Source organism: Medicago sativa, chromosome 8 (assembly GCF_051527215.1).
Source record: "Medicago sativa cultivar Bolivia chromosome 8, Bolivia_mono, whole genome shotgun sequence".
In the NCBI taxonomy this organism is placed as follows: Eukaryota; Viridiplantae; Streptophyta; class Magnoliopsida; order Fabales; family Fabaceae; genus Medicago; species Medicago sativa.
The window spans coordinates 14242256-14258306 of record NC_140756.1 but is presented as its reverse complement, the minus strand read 5'-3'; the positions used below and the strand labels follow the sequence as shown (position 1 = coordinate 14258306).

Sequence of the window (16051 nt, the reverse complement as noted above, 5' to 3'; positions counted from 1 at the left end):
TTCATTCTTACACAAAGAGAGACCATGGTATAAAAATAAGAAACTTGTCTATTAAATGTTTGAAGAAACCCATGGTTAAAATCGTTGATCACTATCTATAACTTCAAAGACTTAAAATTTATTTCAATTATTATTTAATTTTGTTGATCAAGACAAAGAGGATACTATAAAACTTGCTTGTCTAACATCAATTATTCAATTATTCTTTTATTTCAATTATTTTGATGAATATCCAATGCTCTCAAGTTAACAACTATTATTCATCCAAATACAGTTCCAAAAGAGATCAAATAATACAAAAATTATGGCCCTAACAAAAACAGACTTAAAACAAAAGTTTTGAATGATTCTAAGGTTGATAGTTACAGGATCTTAATACTTAAATCCTCCACCATTTGCTTTCCATTTACCCTTAGCTGCAAAGAAAGAAATTGTGAGAGAACACAACTGACAACAATATATGACAGAAAAGTCTATTCAAATCTTGTAAGTTGGGTATCATTATCAAATTGAAAGAAGCTACAAATAATAACAATCAAACATGGCTATGTATAATTTTCCCACCTTTATTTGCTGTCATTGAAATGGTAAAATAACATGTGAAGTAAAACAACAAAGTTGTAAATGATTGATGAGAAAAAATTTCTTCTAATATAATGTTTCTTAATTTTCAATTGTTTTCAATGGTGAAACTTAAGTGAGGAAATTCATATTACAAATTCAAAGCCTATGCTAGCAAATATTATCACAAATTCAAAAACAAAAAAGTATTACTAAAGAAAAAGCATACATACATAGAGAGGTGGGAAAAAAAAAGGGTCAAACTATTAGGAAAAACTCAAATGCAAAGAGATCCAAGCGACTTGAATTATGAATGCTTATTTCAAAGGGTTTATTGTTTCATATCACAGCCAAGCTACATCAAAACTTTTCACACACCCATCAGTCATCTAGCTATGTCCGAATTCTTACAGAATCGTTGTTAAATGAAGATCCTAATATAAGGGTGATAATGACATTGAGGTATTTGTCCCAATTTCATCATTCTCTATCCCTAAAAAAAAGAATCATTGTTGATAATTTTGATCCAAAAAGTCTTGACAATATGCAGATCAAAACCACTTGAACTGGTTAATGACAGTCCTAATAGTACTTAGTTTTACTGCCTTTGTATCACTTTGAATAAAAGAACAAAATAAAGAACATAAAAAAAGGATAACGTAACTGAAAATGTTTCACGTGTAAATATCTTCAAATATTTCAAGTCAAGTAATTTAAATTGTAAAATCAACTAAACATTAGTCCAGTAAAATACGCTGCATGCTGCAGTATAACAATCTATTAATATTGGTCATAAAAAGCACTTACCTTTTTTGTCCATTGTCCCAAATTTGTAAATTGGCCAAGCCGCATACAAATAAGAAGAAATAATCACAATTTAAGAACACTTGTTTATATACAAACTGAATCCAAATATTGAAAAAATCTAAAACAAAACTTAATCCAAATCAACCCAAAGCTACTAACCAACACTTAGTCTACAAAATTCCACATATAAATTACCAAGTAGCTTCTTATAAGAAAAGGTAAAAACAACCAATTCAAGAAAAACAAAGGCACGTGAAAATAGATAAATAGATACATACTTTTGGCTTTAGATTATGTCATTATGCTCTCCCAATCTGTTCCTCAACAATCCAATAGAAACCCTTTTCCACCTTTTACTGACGAAAATGAAAAGAGAAAATCATACATCTATATATATATTATGACTAAAAATGAACAGAAGCAGAGGAGTTTATGATATGTTGATTCCATATCCGACACATAATTAATGAGACCATTCGGCTCTCTAAATCGTTGATCCTTTTGCAAAATTGGTGTTCTTTCTTTGGAAGTAATTACTAATAATTACAATTTTTTGCTTTTATTCTTGAGTATAGTAGCAATACAAAATTGAACAAACAAATTAAAATGTTAGAAGCAAAATGGTTTTCACATCACCAAAATTGATTTCTTGCAAACATAAGGAAAAAAGAAAATCAGAACAGAATGTTATTAAGATTGATCCCGTTATCCATCGAATCTATTATGAAAATGTTAAAAGCAATCAATAGTCAAAGCTAGCTTCAAAGTAGTCTTTAAAACGGCAAAAAAGAAACTATCCTAAGATATCAAATTTCAATGTTGATGCCTCTAATTACTTGTTTTGTGTATCTAGAATTATAGTTATAAAGAGAAACCCAAAAAACCAGGAACAAATGAACTGAACAGAAATTCTTTTATTAATCAAAAGGTTAATTCTGAAATAAAATAAAAAATGAAAATTGAGACATGGAACACAACCTGTTGCAAATTGCAATTTCTCAATCTCCTGTGATCTTCTCGAGACATGAATCAACATCCAAGGTGTAGATAGTCTCGTATGTTCTTGTTCACTCATCTTAATATCTAGAAAACAAAAAAAAAACATCAATAACTAAATTCATAAAAGAATAATAAGACACATCACTAAAATGTCAAAAACATTCAAATTAAAACTTTTGAAAAACATATTTAATGAAAACAAAAGTGATAAGGAAATTATTCAAACAAATTTGAAGACAACGATAAATGATTAAGAAGCATCTTAATAACAAATTCCAGAAATCAAATTAAATCGAAAAAATAAATCATGTAAACATTTTTTCAAATATAGAATCGCAAAAATAGAATTGCAAAAACAGGAAACCAACAACCTATCATATCTAAAGCTAATATTAATGCTTAGAGAAGGGCAAAAACAGGAAACCAATAACCTCTCTTCTCTTCCTAACAATGCCAATATATTTTTTCTACCTATAGCCAAATAGCCCATAATTCAGGCTTGTATAAAAAAATATAACTAAGATGTGTCACTTTTATAACCCACTTCGAGAATTAATTTCCAGCAATAAAAGGGGAAAATATAGTATATCCAAATGGTTCAGACCATGACTGATAATCAAAATCAAAGCTACAAAGTGAAGAGAGGTAATAGTAACTTCAGATCTATCCATATCTCAAAAGCTACAACACCAGCTCACTGTGTTACCACAAAATAATAATAACAAACCATAAAATCACAAAAATCAAAGATTGTTAATGACACAAACATTATCAGCTCAGAACATGGGATGTGATATTGTTAATTTCGTTAGGCATATAAATACTCATCAGTTTCACATAACCGTTTCACATACTCATCAATTTGAAATAGGTTATAAATAAGTCTGTTTAAAATTCGTAAGGATTTAAACTTCGATAGATAATGGAGGATGGCTTGTATATTATTAAGATGTCCTCCTTCGTTCTTCTCATAAAATGGAAACAACTTGGGATTTTTCTCAAATGAATGAATTTAAAATTGCAAACAAATAGACAGCAACGTAAAAGATGTGTTTCTAATAAACAAAATGAAGATTATGTTAAGAAGAAGACAAATTACAAAAACTTACGTTCAATAAAGCACATCATCACAAAAATCAGTGCTAATTTTCAGCTGAATGATCTGGAATCTAATTCAGAAATTTTTTGTTGAATGTTTAGGATCATTCACAAAAAACACGCTAAACAAATAACAAATAACACGCTAAACATAAAAATCACAATGCAACATGATTGATGCAAGAGATATGATATATGATATGATCTTCAAGGTGCATATTGCATAGTCGTTAAATATTAATTCACACAAATAACATAAAATTCTAGTCAAATAAATAAACTATGTTCAAAATTGCATATCTTAAGGATCAAATAACACCAATAAAATCATATTTAGGCAGTGAGTCATTAGAACAAACCAAATTAGAACAATGCTAAATATCAATGATGAGATCCTTCATTATTTCTTCCTGAGTTGACCATATATATCATCCAATGTAGTATCTGCAAATAGATCATTGTATGAAAATAATTAAAACTCAATCTCATGGCAACCGGATACAAAACTATAAATAACGAACATGGAAAGAACAATAAAACGTAAGTTTAATTGGTTCAACAACAGTGAGGTTGAGATGCTGAATCTGACACACTCCAAATTAACTAAAGAAAATCATATTTTCTTCTTCAAAAAACTCAAAAGTTCAACAAAAACAAAATCAATATATTATAGAAGCCAAATTAAAAAAGCAACAATATATTTATTTCAAATCAAGCATGAATTTTCATGTTGATAGGAACAATTAGGAAACAAATGCAAACATTCCAAACACAATATTATAAAAGGATTATTTTGCTTTGTAACTTACACCGTAGAGTGCAGTATTTGTTAGAGGATCCATCTTTGAAAGAAGGTCCTAGAGTGAGATTGTAACACTTATCAGAATCAGGATCCGCCTTGAGTTCTTCTTCAGATTTGTGTGTCACTATGGAAGAAAAGTCCAAGAACTTGACACGGCCTGTTTGGATGAATTTTTATTAAACTCATTAGATTCAAAAATAAATGAACAGATAAAGATAAACCAAATCAACAAATTACATATTGTGTTTGGAATGAAATATTACATCAAAAAGTGGATGAAATAGCAATCTGAAAATTTAGATGGAGAGGAAGATCAACAACACAAATCCAAAACAAAATCAATATCAAAACTAACATTCTTTTTACTGTGACATTTTCTCAAACATTTGGTGAGTGCTAAATTTCACAATAAATAAATCAAATCAAATACAAAACTAAAACAAATTCAACACCATTTTCATAATTAGACCAACTTCAATCCACAAACTCAATATTCTAAAATATAAATCCGAAATAAAAAATAGAACAACTATGGAGTATAAGGGGTACCTTGAAAATATCCAAACTGATGAAGATATTGTAGTTTCCAAACTGTAACAACAACAAAGAGAGAGAGAGAGAGAGAGAGAGAGAGAGAGAGAGAGAGTAAGAGAAGATTTCAATAGCTTGAACATGAACAAAAATCAGGAATTCAAAGAGAAAAAAGAATTTAGAATTCTTACCTCTCTCGCCGTTAGCGTGCTTCTTCATCGTCGATATCATCAGAGAGTGGTTATACATTGATATTGGTGATTGTGAAACTGAAATGGTTTTTTTCTTCTTCGGATTTAGGGTTAATTCATGTTGTTGATTGAAAAAGATGTGAAGAAGAAACTGGAATGGCAGAAATGTGTGATTCTGAAAGTAGAAAAGGTGAGAGAGAGAGAGATGATTATGAATAATGGAGAAGGAAGATAAGAGAGAGTAAGGAGGCAAATGTGAGAGATTCAAAATTCAAATTCAAATTGAAAAGGGGGATTTAGTGTGTTACAGAAGTTTGAAGAAGGGAATCATAGAAGAGAAAGTGTGTTTCTGTGTGTACAGTGAGAAAGGGACTGGTTTTTTCCAATTTCAACGTGAGACAGAAGTCTTCCCTTTTTGTTGTTTACATTTATTGTTTCTCATAAAAAGATTGAAAAATGTTGGGTTAGAGTGTTGGACTTAAGATTAGTGGGCCTCATTTTAAATTGGAAATTTGTTTTTTTCTAAATAATACACCTGAAAATGACATTTCTTAGAGGGAAATTAACACATTCAAATTTTTATGATCTAAAATGAATTTTGATGTTTTTTTTTTTATTGTGTACATTTAAAATTGTTATGGTTTTGTGGTCCCTATTACTATAAGTGATGTTAAAATGAGTTTTACAAAATGTGATAAGGACTTGTAGGTGGCTTAGAATTGTTACACATAGGATTGAGTTTGAAAATTTTCCTATTTGTGTCTCCATGCTTGTATATTATTAAGATTAAGATTCATCGTTATAACAACCAAAACAGTATCGCAAGGGCGCTCTTTCACCTTTATGGAAGACCGATGACCGCTAACGTTTTTGTCTTTTCTGTGGCAATAGAAGGTAGAAATAAAACACTAATGGGGCCCACAAGTTTAAACTCTCTCTTCCCTCTTCCTCACTACAACCAAACAAGAGAAATATTGGACTTCTCTCTGATTTCTCTCATCTATCAAACACACCCTTTTACGGTGGCATTTAGGGTGGATGAGGGAAAGAATTTCCCACTATAGGAAAGGATATTCTTATGGGTGATGGAAAGAATTTTCCTAAGAATAAATTTAGTAAAATTGAAACAAACACACCCCTCCATTATTGGTGTTCCAACTTTAACTCTTCTACCATCAATGAAATCTTAAATTAGGAAAAGTTCAAAAGCTTGTTTATAATTTTTTAATAACAATATTTAATAAACACTCAATCTCAACATCTCGAATAGTGGTGATGCTAAATAAAAAGGTTCGATACACGCACACACAATTTATGTTGTAATAAACATTTAATAGGAATTGTCATTAAAAAATTAAATTACATACCCTAAAAATTTAAAAATAATTTTCCATACTTTTCAAATGACTTGAAAATGAGATGGTAAATTGGTAACGAGGTGTGAAAGAGATGGGCTACAAAGTAAGTTTATTTAAAAGTCAAATATATTTTAATAATGTTCATTGTAAAAAAATATATTACTCGGGTAAGTCGTGACCCATCTGAGCCCTAATGTTAATGTTGTTTTATTACACTAACAAACAATCATATTTTTTTTATTTTAAAAACCATAACATTAGTATTGTTTGGTAAGAATGAGCCAAAGTCACAATTTTAGAAAGAATCCCAGAAATTACTAATTTTTAGAAATAACGATTGATTGAAGTCCCTATTTTAAATGCCTCAATTCACTTTGCTGGATTGAACCTTTCTCTCGATTTAGTCTACCTTTGTTTTTCCTTTTCTGTTTTTGGAAACACATGTTTATCTTTACTTCTTTAGATCCCCAAAATCTTACAAACACAACAACCGAAAAAACAAATATTTGGTCTTACAACACAAAACAACCAATTATAAGATTAGTTGAATCGATGGGATGTGATGAAATGAATTTGTATGAAATGGAATAAAATAAAATTCAATTACTTTATTTAAAAATGAATGGAGAGGAATGAGATTTCTTTCAAATATCTTAACCATGCACACTCCAAAAAAAAAAAACACAAATTGTAGATAGCCAAAAAGATCTCACAATTAAGTTAAGAAAAATGCTAGAAACACATTTTTTTTATTATATTCTACAACATTCACTTTTTTATTAGATGAAACTCAAATCAGCCTTACCATTTTATTTGAGATCTATTTTTAAAATGTGAGACCTATATGGATTTTGTACAATAAGAAAGCGAGTGTTAGAAAAAATGTTCATAACTATATTTTTTAAGGGTCATGTTAACTTGTGCCCTAAGGGCACAAGTTAAGAAGCTTAAAATAGAATTAACAAATAAATTTTATATTTAAATGATAACTTTTGAAACTTTCAAAGCATTGAATGCACCACTTTTAAGAAAAAGTTTCTACATTTGGTTCCTTAACTTATACCCCAAAAAGGGTACAAGTTAACATTTCCCATTTTTTAATAAGGAGTGTCCCACTTTAGTTTTTATTGAGGCAAGTGTATCACTTTAGTAAACGAGATACACTTGATTGATCACAAACATAAATAAAATTCATTTAGATACGTATATATAAGTGAGAAAAAAAGATATGAAAGAGTAAAGAATCAAATAATATGTACTTCTGAGATAATTAAATGACAAGTATCTCATGAGTAAGTGATTTTAATTTTGGGTTGTAACTATATAAATATTTCTCTCGATGAACTTTTATACCAATCAATTTTTTTTTTTTTTTATATTATTAGCTTCATCTACTATTATACCAATCAAATTTTTTTTTTTTTTTATATTATTATCTTCATCTACTAAATAGTTACTATTAGTGTGCAAAACAGAAACCGAAGAAAAACCTAGTTAAAAGGATATAGGGATGACCACACTCAACAACCCTGCCCGGTAGAGATGACTTCTGACTCAATGGTCGGTTGTGAATTTTCTCTAATTGAAATATTTTTCTTCATGTGTTTTGTTGAGGACAAGAAGGAAATTATGTTTTTTCAACTTTGTTTGTCAAAGGAGACCCACGGTGGCCAAAATATGATCGTGAACTGAAGTGGCTGTGGCATAAAACATAAACTTGGCATTTATGATAAATAAATATGCCAGTTTTGTAGACGAGAAAGAGACGAGTTTGAAAATGGTGTTTGTTTTCAATTTAGACCGACCTAGTAGTGAGAGGGAGCATGTGTGAGAATGTGTAAGGATGAAGAGAAGAATGTAACCTTAGAGAAAGAAGAAGGATAAGAAGAAAGATTGAATTTAGTTAGAGGTGGACGGTGGTGTCAAGTAAAAGGGAGTAAGTTATGGTGATGGATTATTTCATGAAGGGATTGCTTTTGCTAGGTTTAATGAAAGTATCATTAGCTAGTAAGTTTTCATGAGAGGTCGAGGGGTTACATTTTTATTGCTGCTTTCTCTTCTTTATCAAGATAGGAGAGCAATATTAATATTGGATACCAAAATATGTTGCTAGGTTTTTGTTTTATGTGATCAATTCATCAATGCTCAGCTGTATTCTTTGCATAAAATTGGAAAAAATGGAGAGCAATATTAATATCATACTTATTTCTAATATGAATAACATTGCTAACAAAATATGACAACCCTAATTCTGATGGTTTTGGCTCCAAACTGTTCTGGCCGTTGGATGCATCTGTGTAGATCTCCACACAATCCATCTATTCCTAATAAACACTGTTTTTCAATTTCAACTCACAACTGCATTGGTAACATACACAACCACATTGAAAAACTATGATAATTACTATGCACACTACTCAATACAAACTTAAGAAACGTGAGCTATTTCTCTTCCTTTCTCACGTGTATTTTCCAAGACACACATCAAAGCCAAATGAATGAACCCCTAAATTTGTTCTCAATTTCACTCTCAAACCCTACAACCCTTTTCACTGATTCATTCTTCTTCTTTTGGAATCGATTTATTCTTCGTTGATTCTCAGTTTCTCTCCCTCTCTAACTCTTGAGATGTTTCAATTTCTCTTTTCCCAAAATTGTTCATCTATTCCTTTCACCTTCTTCACCGCAACCCTAACCTCCCGTCACTATCAACCTTTCTTCCGCCGCCGTCAACCTCGCTGCCGTCTCTTCCTTATTGACTTCTCTTCATTTCTTTCTCTGTCGAGTTTGCATCTCCCGTTGTGAATCAAAAATCAACGGCACCCTTCCCACTATCTCCTCTCCGTTGCGAAATTGAATGCCTATTGGTAATTGTGATAGGTTTGTTTTGTTCTTCCTTTAACAATTTCTAATTTTTAGGATTTTTTGTGTTGGGCCATTGAATTTTAATTTTGCAGGTGTAGGGAGAAGATGAGAAAAAAAAATGGTTATAACCTTAATAGTATGTCAGAAACCAACACCCATTCTCAGTTTTAGTTTCTATTTGATTTTGTTGAATTTTTTAAGAAACAATTATAGAGTCGTGAGGATTAATTTTGTGAGTAAGGTTACAAACTAAATACAAATTTGTCAGTTGTATAACAAACTAATTCTTGATGTGCAGAACGAGCAAAATGATGAACCTTTTTTGGTAATTGTATTGAACCTTTTTTGGTAGCAGCTATTTAAACATTGAAATAGTACTTGATTATTAAGGCTTACATTCTATTTTATCCTTGCAGACATGTTTTGTTTTCTTATACATCAGCTGCCGTATAATTTCTTATATATGCGTGGAATGGCTTCGGTCATGTTGTCGTATAATTTCTGTTATATTTCTGTCATGTTGCCGTATAAGTTCAGCTAATCATGTTCGTGGCATGTCTTCTATAGTCATCATGTCAGAGTCGCTATATGTATACATGTACACTAGACTTTGAGTTCACCATTACCTGAAAATAGCTTAAGCACGTCACATGATCTTAATTGATGAAAAGGTATGATTTTAATTTTTAATTCGAACTTGCAGGCTGATTTCATGTACAGATATATATATCTGAAAAATAATCTTTGGTGTGCTTATTAACTATTTTAGTAGTTTGGCTTAGGAATTGGTTGTAAAAACCTTTGGAATAACGTGTTAGTTGATGGATGTAATAGCCGTAGGATTTTGCTATTTATATTATATATTAGGTTGATTTGCTATCTTCATCATAATTGAGATCATGTCATACAAAGAAATTATAATTTTTAATTTATTGGTGATAATGATAGTATGGGTCAGTAACATTCAAAATGATGATTATAAGTATGGTAATCAATATTGAGCCAATGAGCAGCTAAATATATTTTTTAAATTCAGTTTTAAAGATTAGTTCATATTTGTCAAACTGATGTATTTTTTATTTTTTTGATTGAGTAGTGTGGTATGATTTCAGGAAAAACCTCCTGCCAATCTTCAAGGATCAAATAAAAGAGGGTTCGACTTATGTTTTGGAGAAATTTATGGTTGCTCAGAATGACCCTACGTTCAAAACAATTGCTCAGAAGTATAAGTTGAACTTCATGGGAGGAACAAATGTTTTTAAGGTCAATGCTACTGAAATCCCAGAACGACTTTTCAAGTTTTTTCTTTTCCTGGATATCTTGGCTACTCACAAGGAGGATCGTTTGCTGGGTAAATTTTTTGCATAGCATTCAATGGTTTTAACTTTGATGCACTTTTAGAAAACTCATATATTTATCTTATAAATATTTTGAAACTTCAGATGTTATTGGTCATGTGGTTGAGAAAGACACTATCAAACAAACTGTGAAGGATGGCAAGAGTAACAAGGTCTTGGATGCGACTTTGGAAGATTTAGAGTAAGTTGACTGAAAGTGACCATGAAATGATATTCAGTTTATTCTGAATTTTAATCACGTTGGTAATTATATTTATGCGGTTTGTAGGGGAAATAGAATTCATTGTACCATGTGGGATGATTATGCCGTGAAAATGCAGCATTGCTTGGATACACATGATTCCTCGCTTCCTATGGTTGTTATATTTCAGCTATGCAAACTTAAGAAGTATTACGGTAAGCCTAATTTGTTGGGTACTATGTCTACTTTTAATTGGCGATAGGGTTAGATAATCATTTTTAACGAGTATAAAGCTTTAAGATAATGTTGTGAAGTAATACCTAGCATTATAGTCTAATGAATTCTAGAAAATTTGTTATTAAATTTCAGGTGTCATGGGTTATGGCACGAAAATGATGGTGAATCCTAACATACCTGAAGTGTCTGATTACATAGAGAGGTGTGACACATGTGTTTTAAATGTGTAGTTAGTCTCGATATTTTCACTGTTATAAGATGAAGTATTGATTAGATTATTAATGCCATGAAGTATGGCAGGATGAATGATGCAAATGTTGAGCACACAAGCTGTTAGTCAGATGACTGGTCCAACTGTAGTATCATTGGCTGATGATTTACTTCAAACTCAGAGGATGACCATGACCATTGACAGTTTGATTGAGTCGACCGAGGTGAACCATGCTATATTAATTAAAAATGAATTTAAATATGAATTATCTGTTTATTGAGATTGAATCTAAATATGAATTATCTGATTATTAATCGAGTTTTATAAATTGAAGTGGAGGTTTGAATCCAAAGTCATTTGTCAAGTTTGATCGTGTTGTGTCTCGAGCTGTGGGAAGATGGTCACAATCCTTCCTTGATGCCATAAGTGAGGTTAGATTCATGAAACTCAACAGATAGGACCTTCAAAATAGCTGCATAATTTTTCTCAAACTATACTTTTCACTTGACAATATGTTATATTTTGTGTGGGCAAACACTTCTACTGAATGTCCTCTTGAGCTCAAAATGTTTGTTGACAAGCGAATGTTGTTCAAAGTTGAAGTGAGCGATGTCAACCTCTATCGTAATAGGCGCAACTATATAGTTAAAAAAAAGTCTATGGATGACAGTATCATTGAGCGGTTTATATCACTACATGGGATAAGTGTAAAGTTCAACTAACATTATTTTCTTTTGAACTGCCTGTCAACCAATTCTATATGGTCTGAGCTATATTTTGTTCTTACTTACATATATATCTTGCTAATATGGTCTGAGCTATATTTTTTTCTTACTTACATATATAGCTTGCTAATGATGAGGAAGATGGTGCATACGTCGAGACTGTTTGTGAGTTGGCTGATGAAAATGTTGTGGTATATTTTCATTTCCAATTCATTTACATTTCTTTCATGTATAAATGATTTTCTTATATATGAATCAACAAACTAATAAAGTGCACCCTTTTTTCTCTTATAGGAAAATGTTGAAGGAGTTGATTCAAGTAACAAGGACGAAGTTACTGTGGTTGATTCTGTTGTGACTCCAACTAGCAAGGCATTGGAAAAGATGGTTGTTTGTGAGCTGGCTAATCAAAATTTAGCGGTATATATTTATATCAAATTAGATCAAATTATTTTGATTTGTTAACGAATTTAGTAGTAGCAACCATCTAAAGGAATGCACCATTTTTTTGTTTTAGGAAAAAATCCATGGAGCTGATTCCACTGATAAGGACGATGTCGCTATAGTTGATTAAATTGTGACCCTGACTAGCAAACCTTTGGGGAAGATAGCTGCTGCTATGGTGGAATCATTGGATCACGTGATGGATTTGATGCATCCACAACAAAGGAGCCAAAACTGGTGCGTGTGAAGATTGCACCCAAAGATTGAGGTCTTTTACAAGATTGTGGGGTAGCAGTTTTTGGAATGATAGTAAACATTGCATCCTTTATTATTTTCTCTTTGATTTAAATTTGTACATTGGCATGATGTACCGACGATAGACGAATGATTTTATATCGAAACGTTTAATGAAAGTTTTGCGTTTAGCTATTTTATTCTAATTAGCTTTTATTGAATTAATCCATAATCTTATATTTCAGTTCATGTAATGTATTTGCTTTAGATATTGGCTTTTCACAAGTTTCATTAGATTGTTGATCTTTTGTTATAAAAGAATAAGCCAATTGTATTTTCATATTATGCTTAATTATATTTGTTACTATATAAGATTGGCTTGCAACTATTTACCAACATGTACATATATTATGTGTTATATTCTACTAAATTATGTGTTATATTCTACTAAATTTTAATCTACACTATAAATGCCCGTGCGTCAGCACGGGTAGAGGATCTAGTTGGATACCAAAATATGTTGCTAGGTTTTTGTTTTATGTGATCAATTCATCAATGCTCAGCTGTATTCTTTGCATAAAATTGGAAAAAATGAGAAGGCAAGATGAAAGTTGTATGGTCTCATACTTCATAAGGTAATAGTATTTTCTTTATGGGTAAAATATGTTTTTCGTCCTCATAAAATTAGCAAATTTTGGTTTTCGTCCCTATAAAAAAAAAATCCACCGTTTTCGTCCCTACTTAATTTTTCAGTTACCGTTTTCGTCCCTCCCGTTAAGTCAACTAACTGTTGACTAACAGAATGCCACCTAGGCATGCCACGTCAGCATTAAATATAAAAAAAATAAAAAAAATAATTTTTCTATTTTATTCCGTTTTTAATAAAAGAAACATAAATTGAAAAGATTTCTGATTTTTCTACTTTTTTCGTTTTTAATAAGAAACAATTGGAAAAAAAAATCTGATTTTACTATTTTTTTCGTTTCTATTTTTTTCTATGCAATTTTCAATGAATGTTGTTATGTACAACCTATGCAAAATGATTCAAAAACACACAGTGTTATTGTGTCATGACCTTATTGAGCAATTGTATCAGTAAATGGGAAGAAACTATATATATTTGGCTTCTACCATATAAACTTGAAATCAAAAGCTTAATAGCATTAACAGCACAAAAAATATGCTTTTTTGACAGAATTGAAATTGAGTAAGAATGAAAATTAACTTCATTTCATAAGCATAAGATTACCAAATATGCCATAAGTTTTATAGTACAAGATCTGCATATGTTTGCATCAACAGAAGATTTCATCCCAAAAAAAGTACCATCCCAACTAATTCATAACTCTAAATCTTAATTAGTTTCCATCAGCATAAGATTACATCCAAAAAAAAACATCTACACATATTGTAGATGAGAGTGCGTTGTTGCAGATGAGAGTGAACAAGACTGGTTTCTAAATCAGATCTAGGGTTTTCTGCTTTCACCCACAATTTATATCAAACATTTTTTAATCAAAAAACACAATTTTTTTAATAAAAACGAAAATGAAAAAAAAAATAGAAAAATCTGATTTTTTTTATTTTATTTTACTGAATGCTGACGTGGCACAGCCAAGTGGCATTCTGTTAGTCAACAGTTAGTTGACTTAACGGGAGGGACGAAAATTGTAACTGAAAAATTAAGTAGGGACGAAAACGGTGGATTTTTTTTATAGGGGCGAAAACCAAAATTCGCTAATTTTATGAGGACGAAAAACATATTTTACCCTTCTTTTTAATATTGTGTAATTGTGAATGCTAAATGGAAAAATATTAAGTTAACGGGCTTAAGGATGGATCTCTTATTTGATTTTTTTTTACTCAAAACCTTTTATTCGATATATATTATTTTTAGATTTTGTTTTGTTAAAGTAAATACTTAACAAAAAAATTCCAGAATAGAAACTCTATTAATCAATACTTTTGTTGTTTGAAGAGAAACTTTTTTGTTGTTGTTGTTGATATATAATATTGAGAATAGAAATATGAGTTCTCCTTATGGAGAATAATTCCTCATTTTCATTTTATTTTTCAAAATTGAATAAGAAACCTCTCCTCAGTCCTCACTATCTCTCTCTTTCTCATTATATCATTTCCGTCTTAATAAAAAAATTTCAAACCCAAACCGTTCGGACCAACGTGCTAGTGTGCATGTGCTTGGTGCTTGTTTCCAACTGGTTTTTCTTTCGCATGATAGTGTATACTAGGAGGTTTGTTTAGTGTTTAGACAAAAAAAGAATAATGACAAAGGCTATTAAAAAAAAATTGTGTTTGCTTGGATCGAATAAATGTGGATTGAGAACAAAGTTCACCCTTACTCCCTCCGGTCACTATTATAAGCAAATTTCTACTTTTTAGATTCATTCAATAAATGATGTATGTGGTCTATATTGTAGACCACATACATCATTTATTGAATGAACCTAAAAAGTCAAAATTTGCTTATAATAGTGACTGGAGGGAGTATGTCTTTCTCGTATAGCCTTCGTTGTTCAGTTACACTCCAAGTCCAATGGCTGTTATTACATTTTTAGCTTTCTTCCAATTTTCCTTTCATTTTTACCTTTTTCCTTTTGCCCACATTTGTGTTTCAAACAGGAGAGTCAACAATGTTACATTTTCAACACTGGTCTTCTGTTATAATCCCCTCTATCTTTGCATTTTTGGCATCTTTCTTATCCAATGAGAAACCTTCACTAATTTTTTTGAGTATAAATAGGAACCAATAAATCTTAGTTGAAACACACCACCACTACATTTTCATTCATATATGTGTGAATCACCATAAAAACTCCAAACTTTCCAACACCTCGACAGGTAATCTTAGACCACATTTCAGACCCAAATCAGTACCATAAACTAACAACAACAATAATATAATACAATGTCACAGAGAAAGACAATAGTAGAATCAATAAGAATGAGAAAGTGTCGAAGAATGAAAGAAAATGAGAAGCTTTCTTCACCTAACCTACATTACGCTGCACCTATCTCTCTCTCTCTCTAACATCTTCTCTTCCTTTCGTTTTCTACGAGCTTTCCTCTCTACTCTGTCTGAGAAGTATCTGCCCTAACCCATCAACTAATATGTGTGTTTGTTTTATGTTTTAGAAACATCTAAGTTAATGTTTTTTATTTTCATTTTAAAATATTACACCAAAAAAAATTAAACTATCAACTCCAAAAGAGACATTGGATATGTAAGTTTTGGATTCAAGGAAGGAGGTATTATTTAAGCTCTAATGTCCTCTCTTAGATTAGAGCACAAACCCCTTAGACTAAAATTTATTTATATATATATATATAAAAAAAAGTTATACAAATCAGTCAATACTTTAAATCCAATTCTGGTTTGGTCATTATATAAGGCTAAAATTCATGATTATGTTAAATCTTCTTTTAATTTA

The 16051-nt window shown here is 30.7% G+C and overlaps 1 protein-coding gene and 1 long non-coding RNA gene across 33 annotated transcripts; one reads left to right on the top strand and one right to left on the bottom strand.

Annotated features, from left to right (window-relative positions):
* Window positions 1–236: 236 nt before the first annotated feature.
* On the bottom strand, window positions 237–5392 carry LOC146897185 (uncharacterized). Its single transcript, XR_015023284.1, has 7 exons — window positions 4990–5392; window positions 4817–4858; window positions 4275–4424; window positions 3825–3909; window positions 2347–2451; window positions 1647–1724; window positions 237–416 (listed from the first exon to the last, which is right to left on the bottom strand). It is a non-coding gene; the product is annotated as an uncharacterized LOC146897185 (long non-coding RNA).
* A 3416-nt stretch (window positions 5393–8808) lies between these two features.
* Window positions 8809–12808, top strand: LOC146897184 (uncharacterized). Of its 32 annotated transcripts, none has more exons than XM_085731927.1 (11): window positions 8809–9227; window positions 9305–9348; window positions 10325–10563; window positions 10655–10751; window positions 10839–10966; window positions 11121–11190; window positions 11289–11422; window positions 11534–11630; window positions 12047–12115; window positions 12219–12344; window positions 12442–12808. In XM_085731927.1, the coding sequence occupies exons 3-7, from the start codon at window positions 10392–10394 to the stop codon at window positions 11323–11325; spliced, it is 504 nt and encodes a 167-aa protein (XP_085588053.1). In that variant the 5' UTR covers window positions 8809–9227; window positions 9305–9348; window positions 10325–10391; the 3' UTR covers window positions 11326–11422; window positions 11534–11630; window positions 12047–12115; window positions 12219–12344; window positions 12442–12808. The 32 variants fall into 32 exon arrangements, with proteins under 32 accessions (XP_085588053.1, XP_085588051.1, XP_085588061.1 ...); XM_085731925.1 differs by having other exon boundaries at window positions 11534–11906; XM_085731935.1 differs by having other exon boundaries at window positions 11281–11422.
* Window positions 12809–16051: the final 3243 nt, after the last annotated feature.